General features: G+C 44.0%; 2 protein-coding genes across 5 annotated transcripts in view; one reads left to right on the top strand and one right to left on the bottom strand.

The window, feature by feature from the left end:
* LOC122987006 (histone-lysine N-methyltransferase ASH1L-like) overlaps positions 1 to 2,055 on the top strand; it is a 16,097-nt gene extending 14,042 nt beyond the window's left edge. The window contains exon 14 of the mRNA XM_044358581.1: positions 34 to 2,055. The gene's annotated coding sequence lies outside the window, so the exon portion shown is untranslated. The remainder of the gene's footprint in view (positions 1 to 33) is intronic.
* rusc1 (RUN and SH3 domain containing 1) lies at positions 1,285 to 18,922 on the bottom strand. Of its 4 annotated transcripts, XM_044358587.1 has the most exons (13): positions 18,176 to 18,922; positions 13,417 to 16,789; positions 10,285 to 11,178; positions 9,051 to 9,173; positions 8,846 to 8,922; positions 8,642 to 8,659; positions 8,155 to 8,329; positions 7,678 to 7,783; positions 7,481 to 7,527; positions 6,885 to 7,393; positions 6,557 to 6,801; positions 6,128 to 6,295; positions 1,285 to 5,349 (listed from the first exon to the last, which is right to left on the bottom strand). In XM_044358587.1, the coding sequence occupies exons 2-13, from the start codon at positions 16,661 to 16,663 to the stop codon at positions 5,184 to 5,186; spliced, it is 5,775 nt and encodes a 1,924-aa protein (XP_044214522.1). In that variant the 5' UTR covers positions 16,664 to 16,789; positions 18,176 to 18,922; the 3' UTR covers positions 1,285 to 5,183. The 4 variants fall into 4 exon arrangements, with proteins under 4 accessions (XP_044214522.1, XP_044214524.1, XP_044214525.1 ...); XM_044358589.1 differs by lacking the exon at positions 8,642 to 8,659; XM_044358590.1 differs by lacking the exon at positions 10,285 to 11,178.

The raw sequence follows: 18,922 nt of genomic DNA, 5'->3' as shown, positions 1-18,922 counted from the left end.
ATGCGCTGTTTTGTTGACCGTGCCTCTGCGTAGGTGGGACCACTCCGAGAAAAAGGACCAGGCCCACTACAGGACAGATGGACAGGAACTGATGTCACAACATGGCTATTAACAGTAGCAGCGCCACAGAGAACAAGCCAGAAAGGAAGAAGAAGAGTTGGACAGTTATAGCGGCCGATAATGCAAGAAAGACATCTCACACACTGACAGATGAGTGTGTTGAACCTAGCGCTCTGAAGGGCATCACACCAAGGATGAAACCATGGCAACACATCTTTTGTCCAAACGGCAAGGGATGAGAGAAACAGATAAACTGTCCCGGATGAAAGAAACAGACCAGCTGAAATGAATTTGCACTAGTGCTGGATGAACAAGCACACTAAAGACTGTATGTATGCTGAGTGGACACACTATAAACACACACACATACACTTTGATTGCTCTTACTTCAGCACCTTAAGCAAACTTGGGAAAGACAGACATTGCTCTGAGACTGAAAGCAGACATATATGGTATTCAGAATTTTGGCTCTGAAGTTTCCAAGAGACGAGGAGCTCACACGCTGCCCAGGGGGAACAAAAATGTAGCCTGGGCCCTAAGTAGGTCAAAATTGAACCCTCATTTACTCGTTAAGCTTTCAAAGTCACATTGCACCTTTGGGAAATGACATGAGGAGAAGTGAGCCAGTTTAAAAGCTGTTGAGACAGTGTTAGGGTTTTCTTCACTTTACCAAGACAGTGTCTGCTATGTACCAGTGAATAGACAGGGGAGGGGGTGGGCTTAGTGATAGGAATGTTGGCATCGCTGCAAGAGAATTTCTAATGAGGTTTTAAGAAAGAAGTTATTTTTGAAAAAAAACAAAAAAAAAAACAGCTTGTCTGCTAAAGAAATGGACGAAATATATTCATGATAGGAATGTTTATTGTTAACTATTTTAAGTATTGCTTCCTGGGGAAGGGCGGGCGGGAAGGGTAAAAAAGTGTTTTTGTTTACTTCAGACTGCCTTTGAGAATGTTTCACTCTTTGCTCCAGAGCATTGACAATCAGAATGTCTCGGGGGGGTGAAGGGGGGTGTGTGGAGAGGGTGGGTGGGTGGGTGGGTGGTGGTGGGGGTAGGGGGGTAAGAAAGGAGAGAGGAAAAGGGAATGAAACATGGAAGTGATTCGCCCCAAATGCTCTGTAGAAGTGCCATGTTGTCTTGTGTACGTACCTAAGCGAACTCATGCAGTCTTTAAAAGCAATATCTCCCGTGATAAGGACTATATAAGGACTTCCTTTGTTGTGTTTTATTAAGTTGTGAATATTTGGGGATTGGAGGTCTTTTTTTTTTCTGTACAGATGCATAGTAGATTGTTCTCATCTTAGGAGTATCGGGCTAATCCACTTAGTGGACGTAACCATAAGCGTTTAGTTTCATGTGAATGTACATAGAAAGAGACCTGTTTTCCTTCTATCAGCGGTAGCGTGTAAAATTAGTGTTATACATGACGATACTATTCGGAATATACATAAAGGTTAATAATCAAATCCTTCATTTTACTAAGATGTTTTTATCAAATTAAACAGCTGACCAATATATCAGACATTTCTCCTTAAAATTGACTATGATTGTATATGATTTTTTTTTAAATAGAATACATAATTTGTCTCTTTTTTTTTAGCTGAGTGTATGTTTTTTTATTGGTCAGACAATCAGTGACCGTGAATTAGTTTTTTCCAGTGTTAGATTTCTGCTCTCTTTCAGTAGTGTGGCTTCTAATAACAAGCCAAAGAAGTGCAATTTCTTTGACTGTTTACATACTGTATGTATATTTTTCCTCTTTACTTTTTTAACTAAGAGCACTACATTATTTCCAGTGGATGATTAACTTTATAGCAAAGGTACACATAAAGAGTTATTTATCTAGTTTGCATGACATGTAACCTTTGCCTGTTGCCTCTGATAATGTGCATCTGAAAAACAAAACATCAAAAACAGTTATAACTCAACGCCATAGAATGTCAGTTCAGACTTTTTGCCTCTATATCCATAATAATAAAAGCATTTTATGTCTACCAGTACTAAACCCTGCACAATCTTTTCACATCAAGGCCTCCTTCTTGCTGTGTGTTATGTGTTTTGTGGGCAATGCTGCAGTGATGTTAATCAGCTTGAGCTAACAGTGCTATCTAGTGGTGTTAGATTGTATATCTCACACTGTGTTGTCCTCCATAATGACCCACAATGGAGGACGCTATCAAAGGAACAAGGCTACAAGGTGGGGGAGGGCTGCTTCTCATTGTGGAGATTTATTCTCTCTCTGCCCTTCACAACATCCGAGGGCATCCTGGGATCTTTTTATCTGAGCAAAGAAGTGAGAGATACTACGGCACTCACCAGGAGCTTAAAAAGGAAGGAGTACACAGTTAGATATTAAACATGTTTTGCAAAAGACACAATCATGAGTCTTTACTTCCTTTCCTTCCTCCTGCAATCTCACACGTGGTGCCAGGTAGCTTCCTGTCACATTTCAAATAGCAACACATAGAGGATGTGCAATTCATGTTGAACATTTTCTGAGTGATATGTCCCCTACAATTTTATAGGATGGCTTAATATATGAATTCCTGATTTTTTAAAGCCTTTTACATGAGCTTCAGTGCAAAAATATGACTCGAACAGCTGAGCAGGTTTGGTTTATATTGATCATTTTTATTTGGTGTATTTACAAACAAGCACATGCAGGAGGTGGACAGTGACTGACACTAGAGGGGCACTGAACTATATGCAATAGTAGGACACAGGGGAGGTCTACAGGCTACATGACACCAGAGAGAAAGGGAGGAGGAGGAGGAGAGGGAGGTACAGAACTCATCGTTACACTTACACACACATTCAAGTGAAAGTGCAGGATGTGCAGACACACAGATGTGCTCACACTCATCGCTGCTTTCCCTGCCACGTACACCGTCATGTGCGCACACACACACACACGCACGCTATCTCTCTCCTTCACACACATAAAGAACCCAGATAGATAGATAGTGATTCCTTTCAGAAACCTCAAGATCAATAAATAGTACATCCAATAAATTAACAGCTTTTAAACAAATGCATTTTGACCATTATCTCACATTTGGATAAATGCACGAATAAAAAAAAAACAAACAAACAAAAAAACATTATACACAATTAAATGTGTCAGCTGAGATTTTATCTTTTAACAATTTTCTTGCAAAAATCTATTTATCATCCATTTAATGGCAATGAAGATGCAATTTTATTGTGTTCATTGGTAAGTTATGAGCACTGGTCTAACTTAATGCTACTGTTGCCATAGTGACAGTAATGCTACATGGCATTGACACAATAACATAAGCAAACCTTGAAGAACTGAGCTTTCCCTGACTGATCGATAGCAATACTCAACAATGAAACTTTCCTGCTGGATTAGTGTTAGCCTTTCATGACAAGTTAAAATCAGGCGCTTTTAATTTTACTTGAACTATTTAAGCCTCCTATTATTTTAACAGGCTTTAGGTGTCATTTTGCACAAAAAGACAAAAAGGCTTTTAAGTTGCACATTTACTCATGTGCATAGTCATCGACACAGAATCTAGAGAAGAACTAATAACTGCAAAGCAAAGTATTTTATATGATTAACATTAGAATCAACATATAACTTCCACCACTACCACTTCTACTACCACTGTCATTAATACCAATGATTATGATGAGCAAACATGGCAGGAAGGGTTAAGATAAATACAAAAGCTGAGGTACGAGGTGAAGACCAGCCACCAAACCTACAAACTTTACAGTAGCCGTTATGAACTACATACATCAGGGTTTCTCTTACTGCATTAAATTGGAGTTCAGATAGTGTTGAACAAGAGCTGAGCATAGTTTTGTGAGGCGTTAAGTCCAACCCATGTTGGCCTGTGAGGTTTTTGGGACAAGTAGAAAGATTAGCTACAGATTGCTGTTGTCTGGGTTTGCGATCTGGGTAGGTTATCTTCTATAACTGTGTGGGATAGATAAGATATTTTCTGGCATTCACTCGAAGCATTCATGGCACATTACAATGCATACAGTGTTTAAAAGGTATGAGGCTAAATCTTATCATTCTTATGAATATGATCTCAAGACAATGGCAATACATGAAGCACACAAGAGGGAAGATACTGGATTTCATACTTAAAACAAACACATACACCTTTCTTTTTGCATGTATGACAACCACTTAATGTGTGTGTAAAGTTGCAGATGTAAAGATAAAGAAGTAATCCACTCAATTTTAATCCACGTCCTCACTGCGGCCACAGTATTAAGCTGCTGCTTGTGTCTCACTACCTGCTTTCTCTTGTTCACCTATCTTTCTATCTATTTTTAATATCAATCTCAATTTATATACCTATATATATATATATTTATGTATATTTATACAGTCAAATATAGCAGAAACATGTCAAACACACATGAACCAGGCGATAAAGGTGAGAGGTCAATAGGGGTGAAAGGTCAATAGAACACAGATCTACACAGCTACAATTCACTACATTACTACGCAGTATGCAACAGGAGCTACGGCCCAGTACTCTAGCATGCTTTCTCCACTCGGCAAACCTGTGAGTCACGACTCTCTACTGCTGATGGCTGGAGATATTAACGTGGCTACCGCCAGGCTGTCGACTGTCGCCTCCTCACAGCTGGCAGCCGCTGATCTGTACGCACTTAGATCTGCTAGCGGTTGATCCCACAGAATTTCCCCTGTGATCATTTTCAGATCAGCGGCTGACAAGGAAGGGAAGGCAGACACTGAAGAAAGGACATTTAAAGGGATACTTAACTCCAAGATCAAAGTTCTTCCAGTATGAAATGGTCTAAATTTGACTTGAGTCATTATTTCACACCATCTGCTGCATTCCTGCTGCTAAAATCCATTAGTTTAATGCTACCAAACTGAATGGATTGCGATGGGAAAAATCTCCCATATGTTCGTAAAGGGAGAGGGGACTGCAGGCTGCTGCTGATGCACGTAAAGCAGAGCAGATGGTGTTAATGCACTCAAATCAAACTAGAACCACGACAGCGTGAAATATCCCTTTCAGAGTAGTGTAGCCTCACCATAACCTCTCAATATTCGCCTAAAATATATTTTTTTATTTTTCATTGATTGAGTGCAGCAGTTATGGTGCCGGAGTCACATGATGAGCGAGGTGTAGCCAATAGGTACCAGCCCCTCTTTATCTCCCTGACGACAGCGGATCCAGTCTTGATCAACGCCTCCTAAGATTACGAGTTCCTCCCCCTTGCAGAAGCTGAGCTCCGAACCTGTTCCAGTGTGGTCACACAGCGTTCTTACTGACCTGAGGACAGACGACAGACTTTCTCAGCCAAAATGGGATACATGCACACCAACCACAAACAGTAACGTCATCCTCTACGTATGATGTAGTGGACTCTTGGATGAGTCACAATGAAGGATTGCTCCAAATCTGACTGGTGATTCACTAATTTAAGTCTCTTAAAGACAAAAAATGACGACAGGAGCGCTTCTGATGTTCCCTACACAGATGCAGATGGTGCCTGAAATTTGATTTTTTTATGTGACACCCTAACCATGGATGAATGCACATTTTTTACATTAAAAAAAGTCTTTCAAAGATTGACATTTTTACATTAAAATACTGCTTCCCCATCAAGCCCACTGATATTTTCTTAAATGCCAGAAGATACATCCCTCAAAAATATGTAGTGTCTAAAAAGTTATTATATTAGGTCAGTATCATTTCTAAAATAATTATAATTACATGATAATAAAGAATAGGTGTATCAATCAAACTGTTAACCATACATTTTGAGCTTAGATTATAGCGCCACCATCTGGTTTTGTCAAAACTGGGTTGGTGGTGTCTTGAATTCAATAAAATCTTTAATATTTTTAATAATAGAACCCTTAGGACAATTTGTGTGTGTTTTAAAGCCTGCAAAAATGAAACACCCTTCAAGTTTCATTAAAAATAGATAGACAGTGTAAGATATCACTTGTAATATAACATTTCATGGACTGAAGAATAGACACAGCCTTATCTATCATTCCCTCCCCCAATTTCATTGTGTGGCATCACTTAATGTCTGTTGTACCTGAGTGGTCTGGGTTTGTCCTTCATCTCCAGTGTGTCAACCTCTCTCTCTGACTCTGGCTCACTTTCTCCTTGGGCCTCCGCAGCCCTCCTTACCATCGGGGTGGAGCTGCTGCTCACCATTCGGGTCAGTGCTGTGACACCAGGAGCCAACCACTGAGAGGGACGCCTGAAGAGACAGAAAGAAGAGGGCAGAGGGAGGAATAGAGAGAAAGAGATAACGAGTGGGAGGGGACAGGGACAGAAAGGGTCACAGTTACCATTCACACAGTTTATTGAGCAGTTTCAAATGTAATAATGACCAAGTTTTAATTCTATCAAAACACTAGAAGACCTGATTGCTCTGATTCAGTGGAGTAAACTGCTGTGGTGTATTCTGGAGACACAGTGAAACCTCCACAGAACAGGACACATACATCCATTGATTTACCTGGATGGTGGTGTGTGACCTGTTGGGCTGTTGGGGCTTTTAGAAGCACCAAAGAGACGCCCCAGACCCCAAGGAACCTGAGTGCCACTGCTGACCGGAGCGAAGTCACTCCCTGCCTGGACCGGGAGATCCGGCAGATCCATCTTCATCTCCTCCCTTTTCCCTGCAGACAGGCTCAGCTCAGCCAGATTCTGGCTCAGTCTGCCTCCCCAGCGCATCACAGCCCCCCATCCCTGCTGGATAACCTGTGATTAAAAAAAACACAACACATGTCAGCCCTGCAGGATCACACAATAATAAATGACTCAAACACTGAAAAGTCACACACCTGTCCAGCCTGCTGAGCAAGGCTGTCCTCCTCGATGCTTGGAGGAGGTAATTCCCCAATTTCCTTCTCCTGCACCCACAACAGCTGCGGACTTGTCTGCCCGAGGCTGACCGAAGCCTTTATGGGTGCAGCATTACTATTTGTTGACGCCCCTGAACCTCCATTCTTTGGATTAGCCGATGGTGACGAGTTTGCACCATCTTTATCTGCCTGATGTTCTGGACTTCCAAAGTCTACTTCTGAGAGGCTTTCAATATATCTGCAGCCTGCGTTCTTAGATTGGGACCCCTTTGTTGACAGCTGGAATCCTGCATCCTGACAAGGTGGACTGGGGATCTCTGGACTGTGACTATCATGCTCTAAGTGGTGGTGCTGAAAGAGCAGGTCGAGGTTAAAGGTCAGCAGGCTGAGAGGCTGCAGCACCAGGAGCAGTTCCTCAAACAGAGGTTGGCAGGCGGTTAGCGACAGACACATAAAGGAGGAGGGGCGGTAGTATGTCTCCAACACATCTGGGAGACAGAGAGATCATTGTTACTCACATGCATCATTGTTATTAAAAAAAACAATGATGTGAGATGCAAGTGAAGGAAACTTACCACTGCAAGACTGAAGGTGAGACAGCCAGAAATCAAGAAGCTTGGTACTAGAGGAAAAGGAAAGAGAGAAGGAGAATACTGAGGAGAATACAGAATGGATATGAGCAGAGAAATCAAAATATTTTTAACTATTGATTTTCATAGCACTTTTCCTTGCCAAGGGTGAAGACCAGAGAGGGTTCAGAGTCAGTACTTACTTCAGTAGGCCAAGGAGGAATGCGTTGAACCTGTGTTTGCTCTGTCTGAGCTGCGGCAGCTCTCCAACTCGAACTTGCAGGTTGAACAAGGCTTGTGTTCTAGGGCCTGGATGAAAAAGGTGTAGTGGATGGGGAGAAAATACAGAGGGAGAGAGGGAGGGAGGGAGAGAGGGAGGGAGGGAGAGAGAGAGAGAGAGATCAACAGTAGAACTTACAGAGGTGAGTAAATAACTGCAGTGAAGCTTTGCCACTTGTGGGAAAATCGATATCTGCATCCTGTTGTTCATTTTAATCAGCATTTCAGACACTAAAATCAGAAGTATTGACTGATGTGTGGGGAAAATGAGAGACAAAGTCCAGGGTTTATCAATAGAAGGCAATACAGGAAATGTAACCCACAGAAATAATGGACTAATATCCAATTCTAAACACTTAAGTTTATAAATTTTAATTTCTCAATGCTATTAGAAGTGCTACCTGGCTTGGTGGAGGCCTGGACCAGGCCCCAGGCTGAATTTGGCCTCCTGCCTGCAATCAGGTCACTCTGGTGGGGTTTTAGGCCATCGGTCAGCAAACTGTGCAGGGCGGGGCAGAGACACTGCAGCACCAGACGGCCCAGAGATGGATTTATAGCGCTGTCTCCTGATAAGGCCTGAGAGGAGAGGAGAGGAGAGGAGAGGAGAGGAGAGGAGAGGAGAGGAGAGGAGAGGAGAAGAGAGGAGAGGAGCATGAGAGGAAATGGGATAGAGTGAGGAAAAAGATGTGCAGTGATGGGGAGAGATCAGAAAGGATGAGTCAAGAGAGGAAGGGAAGAAAAATGGGACACACACGGGGGTTGAGAGAAATACGGGGCAACGAGGGTCAGTATGTTGTGATGAGATATGATTTGGGAGGGGGATTTGGAGTTAGTTTACAATAAATTTGAATGACTAAGAGACTGGGTTATCTAAAGATATTCTAGTACCTTGTTAACTGAGAGAGACTGAGGAGAGACAGAACAAAATTCGTAGAGTCAGAACAAGAAGGAAGGGAAAGGGAAAAGCATTTTTAAATAAATTCAATACAATATGATATTTTGTTTCTAGACAGAAAAAGACACAAAAACAATAACAACAATAACAACATTCAAACAAAAAGAAATCCAACTCTAAATTCAGTAATGACTAACCTTCTGAACTACGGTCCGAGAAGAGCTGAACTGGGCCAAGACGGCTTCCACTGCCACACTGACCGCACTGACCAGAGCTGGAGGGGAGGAACAAAAGTCTACAGTTAAACGGTAAGAGCTACAGCTGGGTAAAAGACAAACATGCACAGCTGGACAGGGAAACACACACACACACACACACACACACACAGATGTTCATCCACACCTTTCTTCTCCTGCAGGCACAGAGAGGACAGGCCAAGACCTCTCATTGGATGCTTCACATCTTCGCCCATCCAGGATGTCTCTCCTCTCTGTACAGTTCCAGCGAATGACACACTGCGAACAGCTGACAGTGGCAGTAAAAGAGGAATGACTTACTAGTATAAAAAAAAATTTAATTCAACAGGAGCAAAACAAATCACGACAGAGAGAGATACCATAACTAAAATATTTGTGTCATTAGTGGGAGCAATTAAGCAATGGGAAGCACTGGAGTAGGCAGATACAAGCAGATGGTGATACTGACGACAAACAGCATGTGAGCGCATCCTGTAAATATTAGTTTACTGTGGCCAGTTTCCACATATGAATCTGTGAAGAGGTCTTTTTGTCTGCATCTGGGATAAACAGGATCCCATGCATTAACCTTGACTCACACAAATACACTAATTCAAACACTCACACATACTTAATATAGGCATAAGAATACATAGGAGGAACTGTAGATACAATTGTATAAGCTACCACATGAATCAGGTCAGATACAATTACACACATGTGCAAAGGGCAGGTGTTGTGTAAAGTCTGATGTTTATATAAATATATTTATATAAACTAGTTATATAAATGCAAACATTCATATAATGAACAGGATGCTGTGAACCCTAATTACTGTGATATCACCTTAACACATACATACGACAATAAAAAAGGTTTAACATAAATTAAAAAATTTGACATTGACATCATCAACAAGCTACTTGGGTTGTGCTTTGCATGAAATGCATGTGTTCATGTCAACACTCCGTGCAAAAACAAAAACAACATGAAGGCAGACAGAACAGACAAGACCGACACGAAGACGGACAGACGAAGACAAAGAGGGAGAGAGTGATGAGAGTGAGTCTAGACACCCTCTGACAGGAACAGCTGTTACCCCTCTGAAGGCCCTTTGAAGGCCCTTTGCAGATTTGAAAGGACAGTGTAGATAAGACGTATCGGATGACCTGCGGGGAGCTGCCTTCTGATACATCTGAACAGCTACAGGTACCCAGTTCTTTCAAATCTGCAAACCTCTGGGGCTGAGCAAATGACAAAAGTGTGAGGGCCACTATATTAAGAGAATAAATACAGACAGACAGACAGACATGCATGCATGCAAGCAAGATGTCAGACAGACAGACAGACAGACAGAGAGTGTAAGATGTAGGGAGAGAGAAGAGAGAGAGAAATCTTACTCGCCACGCGCGACTGCAGAGGAGCCTGGTGGAGTTTTGGGGGTAGGGGGGGAGCCCTGGGCGGTATAGGAGGATAGAGGTTTGGGTAGTAGAGGGGAGCAGTGAGGGCAGGCAGGGTGTGCGAGCGGGGGAAAAGCGGGGAGCTGAGGCAGGAGCCTGCCGCACCTGGAGGGGGCGCTCCTGAGCGCTGAGGAGGGGAGAGGGCTCCTATAGGGGAGAGGCGAGGAGGGGCACCCCTGTGCAGAGGGCAGTTTTTGGGGTGGTACAGGTAATAGGTGGGGAGAGGGGGGAGCTCTTTGGATGTCCTGGCCTTGTTGCTGTTGAGGTCTGCGTGTGAGTGTGTGCGCTTTTCTCTGCTGTTTGAATACAGTGAATCCCTAGCATTGACACTGTTAGAATACGTCATCATAACATCGATGTTCTTATACGGGGTGGTGCAGCCTGGTGCTTCGGTTGTGCTACTAACAGGTGTGTCTGGTTTAGTGGGTGTATTGGTCCACTCCTCTGAGTCACTGCAGTAGAGAGAGTCAAAATTACTGATAGATGTAGAGTCCCTGTCATTGGGTTTGGAATCACGGTGTGCAGAGTGTGTGTTTTTCTTAAAGATATTCCCATAATCATGAGAAGAGTCTACACCAAGATCAGCCAGGGAATCAGAGTTAAACCCGGAGCTTATATCAGCGCTGGAATCATCTCTGTGGATATAAGCTGAGCTGGCAGTATGCGCCCACTGCATGTTGCAGTGTTTGTCTGTGGACTCTCTGCCCACATGGCGGTGGGGCCTGGAAACTGTGAGGGGATGGGAGTTACAGTAGCCTGGGCGATAGGAAGGGAGGGCAGTGTGGAGGAAGTAGGGTTGGGAGGACTGGGCGAGGGACAGTGGGGGGGAGGAAACTGCTTATTGGAAAGGGCAAAAAGGCCAAAAATTGTGAGGTGCAGAAGACAGGAGAGGGCAGGCGCACAAGCAGAGTAATGAGGGAGCGAAGCGAAGCCATGGACAAACAATGGAAACAACAGAATGGGATGGATAGGTGAGAAAAACAAGGAAGAGTAAAGTAAAAAAAAAATGTGGCAAATAAATGGGAAGGAGAGAGAGATGCAGAAAATGTTAGTGTCTGTTGAGAGAAAAATGCACATTCATGAGTGTATTTCTGCAGATATCGTTATCATGTAACATCATGCGGTAATGCAGTATTTAAACAAGTCAAACAGTTGATCCACAGTTACACACTGAAGGCGCATGAGAGTCAATGGGGTTGATTTATGAAGTGCAATAACTACAGTTTTTCTTTTAGGAGGATTGGACACAACAGGAAATGATACCGTTGCCATAAAACAATAGCTGTTGATCAGTCTTAAAGCTGCATAGTAGAAATACTCAATCCATCAATCAGCCACTCATTCAACAATGACACCATATTTAAAATGCCACCATCAATAACAAAGATTCATCATATGTATGTTAAGGATCCAAGTTTTCTTTACGGCATCTGTTTTCACTTTCTATTCCATACTTGCTTTAAGAGATATAAATATTAAATACAAGACACCGCAGTGAGTGCCAATCTTTATGCTAAATGTTTTTTACTTTACTGCAGTGCGTGCCATCATCACCTCTGGATCACCTTCTCTCTCTCTCTCTCTCTCTGTTCTCAGCTTTTGTTTTCTAACTCTCTCGAAGCTCCTTCCCCACCACCCTCCTCTCCCCTCCCCGCCAGTACAGCATACAGTGTAATGCTGAGTCAGTCAACAGATAGCAGAGATCTGTCCGTTCCGGCTCAGTCACAGAGTCTGTCTGTGTAAAGATTCAGAGACTGACACTACAGTTTTCATTGCACTCAATTACCTGTGACAGACTGCAAGACTACAGACTACAAAATGAGTTAAAGAGCAACCATACCTTGGTTAGACTTGAGCTGTGTTTTAACTGTAACCTACACATGATACTTCCTATTTTTTCTGACACTGGCTGTCAGTAATTGGTCCATGCACTAAGATCCACCCCTCAGGTTCTTAAAGGTGTATGCATCTATTTCTGGTTTCATTCCCAACTCACTTTTACAGCATATAAGTTAGTTAGTTCATTTGATAATTAGAAAGCAAAGGTAAATGATGAAATAATGATAATGAAAAAGAAATAAAATTAGCAGTCATTTAGCATTTAGAGATGATAGGTGAGACTGACTGACTAGTCTAATCCTTTGTAAGTTTCTCTGTGGCCCACTACAGCACTGCATGAGATAAGTAACTTGATCTGAGCTATCTGTGCCACTCCAGGGAGCAGGGGGGTGGGTGTGGGGTGAGGGGGCATGAGGAGACAGGATAGACAGCGAGAGAAAAGCATATTAACATCCCAAGCTGATGGGATTTAAAACCAGTAAAGAGGCAGAGAGAGAGAAGATTTAAGGATGCAGACAGAACGAGAAGAGAAAGGAGGAATGAGGCAAAGAGAGAGAGAAAGGTAATGAGCTCAGTGGGCTCTCCATTATGCCCCTCCCCTTGGTCTGAAGAGTGGATGAATAATTGAATAAGGCAGTGATGACATCACACTCTGATAACCAGTGCAGGAAAAAACTGGCTGGAAAGTTTCCAACCTCTCCTTTTTCCTCATATTACCTTCAGGCTTTCTCCATCCATTCCTCACTCTTATGTTCCCTTTCTAGCTTGCACTGTCTTATTTGCTTCCCCCGTCTAAAATCACCCTCTGTTTGTCGCTCGTCATCATATCCATCACATCACGCATCACTGTTTTCTGTGACTCATGCTTGTCCTCCATCTCTTCACTCTTCTTCCTTATATAATTTTGATGAATGAGTCTACATTTTCCATCTCCCTTGGTTTTCTGTTCCTTTCAATTGTACCGACCAAGGATGTTATTTGTGCATCACTGAGGAAGTGAATAAACTGACTGTTAGACTGTCTTTCTCCATCTGTTTTTGCAAATCCCAGAGTTATTGTGCTGTCCACATTACACTGAGCTGCTGATGTGTTTATTTTCTCCAATGCATACACATGAATGCACACACACAGACATAATACTTAGTTTGAAAACTTATAAAGAAGTATTCTCAGCCATCAGATGCCATTAAATTTAACTTTATCTTTAGCAGCATCATGAAAATTACTGCTCACCTGCTGTTCTTGATTCAAAAGTCCTTCCTCCATCAGCTCGTCCTCTCACCTCCACCTCCTCCTCTTCTTCTTCCTCCTCTTCTTCTTCTTTCCCTTCCTTTTCCTCTCTCCTAACTTCTTCACCCTCCCACTCTCTGCCCATGGTCCACAGGCTGCTGTCACTGACCGAGGAGCCAATCTTCTGTGATGGGCATAGCTCTGGACGTCCACCCTCCTTATCAGCTCTCTGAAGCATTTCCTTCAAAGCAGCCATTGAGGTGAGGGCTGGTGGCGGTTGCATGAAGAAGGCCTGAGCCTGAGAGGTGTACTCCCATTGGGTGCCATCGGTGCCTGTCTTCTCTCTTCTCCACTTCAAGTTGTACAGTATATCTGGATCTGGAGTAACGACTGTGGGGTCAGGGTCTGGCTCCATGATCAACTTTGTTGGTGGGGAGGCGCTCTTGTTGCGGAAACGCAGCTCTTTGAACGTTGTGACTTTTGGGGCTGATCCTGGAGTTGACCCTGATGAACTGATCTTCTTTGTGGTTTCTATGTGTGATTTTCTCATTTCAATGGGCGGGGGCTGTGGTGGGGCATCACAATCAGGGGTGAATGCTATGAGCCAATCAAATCGCTCCGGCTGTGCAGAGTTAGCTGAGAGAGTGCTAACTTTGGGAGTTGGCAAAGATGGGGGGATTGGGGGTAAGGGACGAGGAGGAGGAGGAGGGGGAGGCGAATCCGGCAATTCGGCAGGATAATGGAAAGTCTCAAAGCTCATATTCTTCCCTTTAGTTTCATGCGTATTGCTAAGACCGGTGCTGTAGTAAGGGTCCGAAGTCAGACCGCTGTTCCTCTTCCTTCTTCTTGCCATCTCGGTGAAGGAGGTGGTTCTTTGTGCGTCCTCTTTCTTTTTGCCTTCTGTGGCTTCTCCGAGTACATCTACTCTTCGATCTCCATCCAACTTGCCTCTGCTGGTCCATCCATCTCTGGCCATCAACTTGGAGTCACATTCCTTTTCTTCCTCACTGTCTTTTAGTCTGAATTCATGTAGCTCCACAGATCTAGATGTGATAAGATTATCACCGTTGCCCTGGTCCTCTAACCCTCCTACACAGTCGCCAAGCTCTGGGCTGAGTTTGAGGAGCTCAGCTTGGGTCAATCCTGCAAGCATCAGTAGCTTCCGAATCTCCACATCCAGTGCATGGAAGGAGGGGGGAGGAGGCAGGGCAGGTGGTGGTGGTGGTATGGCAGGGGGAGATGAGGAAGAGAGTGAGATAACAGGTGGAGGAGGCAGAGGTGGAGGGCGTGTGGTAGGAGGTGGGAGGGACAGAGGGGTCTTTTCCTGTTCAGCTTGAAGAGCAGCAAGACGCTGTGCTTCCTTCCTGGCAAGGTGTCGTTTCCGAGGGGGAGGGATGGGAGGAGTTGGGGTGGGGATAGATGGAGGTGGAGAAGGAGTGGTATAGAGGGTGAGGTAAGGGACGGGTTTAGAGGCAGGGAGTGGAGGAATGGATGGGGGAGATGGAGGTAAGGGTTTCTCACATCTAAAAGTGGTGAACGTGGGGGACGAGGAGTTAGGGGAGAAAGTCGACAATGTAGGAGAGGTGGAGACAGCCATGGAGATGGTCTCCCTGCTGATATTGATGTAGGTGTGGAGGTCAGAGCTCACGCTGGCATGACGCGCTGGAGGTTTGGGGGGTCGAGGTGGTGGCTCAACAGGGGAAGGGGTGAGGGAATCTGGAACAAGAGGATCATCACAGTCTGAAGGAGCAGTGAGGTCAACCCCAGCATCAGAAAACTCCTGAGAGTCTCCCATACTTCCCCCGCGGTTTTTGTACAACTTCCAGGAAATGTCGATGTTACCCATTTCATCCATGACATCTGAGAGGTCTTGCTCCTCCAGATCTCCAAGATCAAATCCCTTGTCGTGGAGTCTAGCGATGTAGGCCAGTTTTACTTCCCTGTTAACTTTCTCCAAGCGATCCAGGTGATCTAACCTATCCCTCAGAACATCCCAGTGCTGCTCCCCCTCCAGATCCCAACGAGCCACTTGGATCACCTGGCTGAAGCGCTCCATTTTCCCAAACTCCCCTACTGATTCTAAGAAGTCAAGCAAGCCTAGCTTGGTAACCTCTGAATCACCTTTGACTCCTAAGTAGTCAGGAGAGGGGGAGTCTAGGGCAGAGGGGTAGCCCTCATCTGGGGAGCAAGGAGGAATGGGGGAGTGTGAGAAGGGATTACGGTTGAGAGGAAGGGAAGGGGGTGAACGTGCAGGAGGCTGGCATTCAGGGGCTTGCGGAAGAGAGTGGTCTTTGGGAGACAGAGCGACAGAAAGATTATCTTGGTCGTGGGAAGAGCAGACGGAGGCGGATTGATCTGCACAGTCAGACTCCAGGTCAGAGCAGGAGCTGATGGAGGTGGAGGATGAAGAAGTAGAAGAGGTGAGGGAGAACTCCAGGAGGGAGGGGGGACAGTCACAGCATGAAGGGACCAGGGTGTCATCATCATCGTCATCATCATCATTGTCACCTTCATCATCATCGACGTCAATATCAATATCCCCGCTGTTCTCTTCCTCATCTTCCACTTCCTCTACTTTTACATTTTTCTTGTTGTCCAGATCAGCGTTTTCATCTGCATTCTTGCCTTCATTTTCCAGATTGGCAGCAGGGCGAGCAGAGGGATCCAGCTGGGCCTGTGCTTGTGAAGGAGGCTGAGGCTGCTCCTTGGCCCCTGTCCCATCCTGCCTCTGGGGTAATGGGGCCGGAGGAGGAGGAAGCTGCATTTGCTGTCTGAGAGAGATGGTGTTGTTGTTGTTGTGGTTATGGTTGAACATACTGTTGTTGTCCTGTGGTGAGCGGCCATCGCAGCACAAACACGGGAGGCTTGGCTCGTTGCAGTTGGGGTCAAGAGGAAGATCAGGGGGAAGCGCAGGAGGAGCGGCTTCAGGTGCAATTTGGGTTGCTGCCGATGTACGAGCAGTCTTCGGTTTGGGTTTAGTTGATTTGGAGATGGTGGAACCCTGTTTTTGTGAGCCAAACCTGGACTGGTTTACTGGTGCTCGAGGCTGCACTCCCACTCTGGTCCTGGAGGGAGCAGAGGGGCCTTTAGAAACCCGGCGTGGGGAGGAAGTAGTGATTGTGTTCATGTTTTTATCCTCCCTCTGAAACCCAGGGCCATGAGACTTTGGTCCAGCTACGGTATTGTTCCGTCGGTTGACGTCAAAACGCCTAGCCTTTGGAGGCTGAGAGGAGCAGTTTGAGGACTGCATTGTGGGTATGGGACTTTTAGGATACTCTGATATTTCTGTTGCTATAGAAACAAGGGTTGTAAAGGCTGGACAGATCCAAACTATGACGCGCCGTGACGGTCACATCTTGGCTTGACTCCCAAGATCCTGTAACATCAAAGGAGAGACACACAGTGAATAACGACTAGGAGCAAACTCTGCTCATCAAAGACCATTTTCCTGCTCTACACATGTTTTCGTATTAGGGTAAGTCTTTGAAGTTAAACCCGTCATCTGGACTATTCATTAAAAACTCAATTGCTTTTGGGCTTTCTGTTTTATAATTATCACAGCTTAAGTCCTGGGAGGACGCAGCAGTGATATGAACACACACTGTGTCTCAAACAATCCTATTAGAAAAGCCAGTTATCAAGCATGACCACTTAAGGAAAATAATGTTGCATCTTTTGTTAAGTGATACACTGAATTACTACAATTCATCTTAACATAGCTTCTCTACAAAATTCCTGTAATTGTATTTAACATCTTGAAAATATATTTTTGGGGAATATTAAAATGCTACAAATATTTGGACTTTTCATAATTTGCTTTATTGCTTTTACAAATCCTATCTATGTATTCAAATTCAAACACCCACACACCCGCATATCACATGAAATAAACCCCCCCCCACTATAATAATTGCAGCTAATTTTGAGCCTAATAACTGTCACTCATCATCTTCATCTGTTGTGTCCTGCTTCACTGAGCAGTGATATTCATGAGTTTACAGTAGTCAAGCTGTCTCCATCTGTGCTAGTCCATCCTTACAAGCTGACAAGAGGCAGAATAAGATCTTGATCAAAAGAAATGACGAAAAAAAAAAACACCCACCCACCATACCTAAAGCAATGACTGAACATAAAGCACATTTAACTGGAGCGTGAAATAATCAGGCAGCACTGAACAACACTGAGCCTGCCTTTTTTAAAGCCTACCGAAGGCTATTGCTCATATATTCCTCCACAGTGCCCTTCACATAACTGAGGAATATAAATCACTGAAGTGCTTGCTTACACTGGGCCTTTGTCATAATGGGCACTAAAAGCCAACCAAACCTTGAAATAAGAGAAAAAAACAGAATATAATCACTGTGCATAACTGTGCTGTGTTCAATATTTACCCCTGCATTTATTGATCCCACAGAGCTGATGGAGACAGGGAGGATGGGAGGAGGGGGAGGAAGGGAGGAGGAGGAGAAGGGGGGGGGGGGGGGGGGGGTACCTCCAACCGCATCGCCCTGATATAGGCCCATCCGCCCTCATTATAACTCAAATATTGCACCTTGCATCACACCCCATTTAAAACGGACAATAATAATAACATTTACATAAAAACTGTCCAATAAATATCACTGTTAAAAGCAGAATTTCTTCATCTACGCAAGCTCCGTATGAGAACAGGAGGTTTTGCTTACCCGACGGGCCCTTTCAGGTTTATTTTAAAAACGAAAAAAATATATTCACAGACATAATAAAATGGGACTGCACTCACGGTCAGATTCAGGTGAAGATGGATGAAGGTCTCCATCTCGTCGGGTTCTCTCGCATCCCAGTCCGTGAATGTGAGCTTCTCTCCGACGTTAACAACCTCAGCATCTGTCCTCTCGCGAGCATCCAATAAACTCTCGTGAGACCCCACCACCATCACCACCACCACCAACATCAACGCCTCCATGCCAAACCACACCCCTTGCTTTCCTTATCATAACATCCAATTTATCATAAGTCATAACTGTAATTGCATGCATTTAATCTGATTTAAAACGTATTATCGTTTAAAGGAGATGTTCACTTTTTATCAAGTCAGTGTTAAAATAACATTCATGTCCATATGTACACTGAAACAGGTTTTGGTTGCTGTAATTGTTCTTTCTATTCATACTGGTTGTGAAGAGATACTTTCCTGGTGATGTAATTCTTAAGAAACAAAACCTACAGTCCTCATGAGGTGCAAAATTTCTTAAGTTCAGCTGAAGGAGTTATGAGGCGTCAGCAGTCTGAGTTTGACGAATCAAGTGGGCGTATCTGAGTCTTTTTTGAGCAAAATTCCTTCTTTGTGTTACTATCCCTCCACCACAGCTCTGCAAGGAAACACTCATGAGAAACCAAATGAATTTATTCTAAAAAAAACATGTAACTTTGAAGGATACCCACAGTTGAACACACTTTTTCCCATCCAGTATAAACTGCAAGAACAATTACAATGTGCTATTTCAGTGCACATATGGGCATGTGAATA

Source organism: Thunnus albacares, chromosome 8 (genome assembly GCF_914725855.1).
Source record: "Thunnus albacares chromosome 8, fThuAlb1.1, whole genome shotgun sequence".
NCBI classification, from domain to species: Eukaryota; Metazoa; Chordata; class Actinopteri; order Scombriformes; family Scombridae; genus Thunnus; species Thunnus albacares.
Note: the sequence above shows the minus strand (reverse complement) of the source record. Positions and strands in the feature narration are given on the sequence as shown.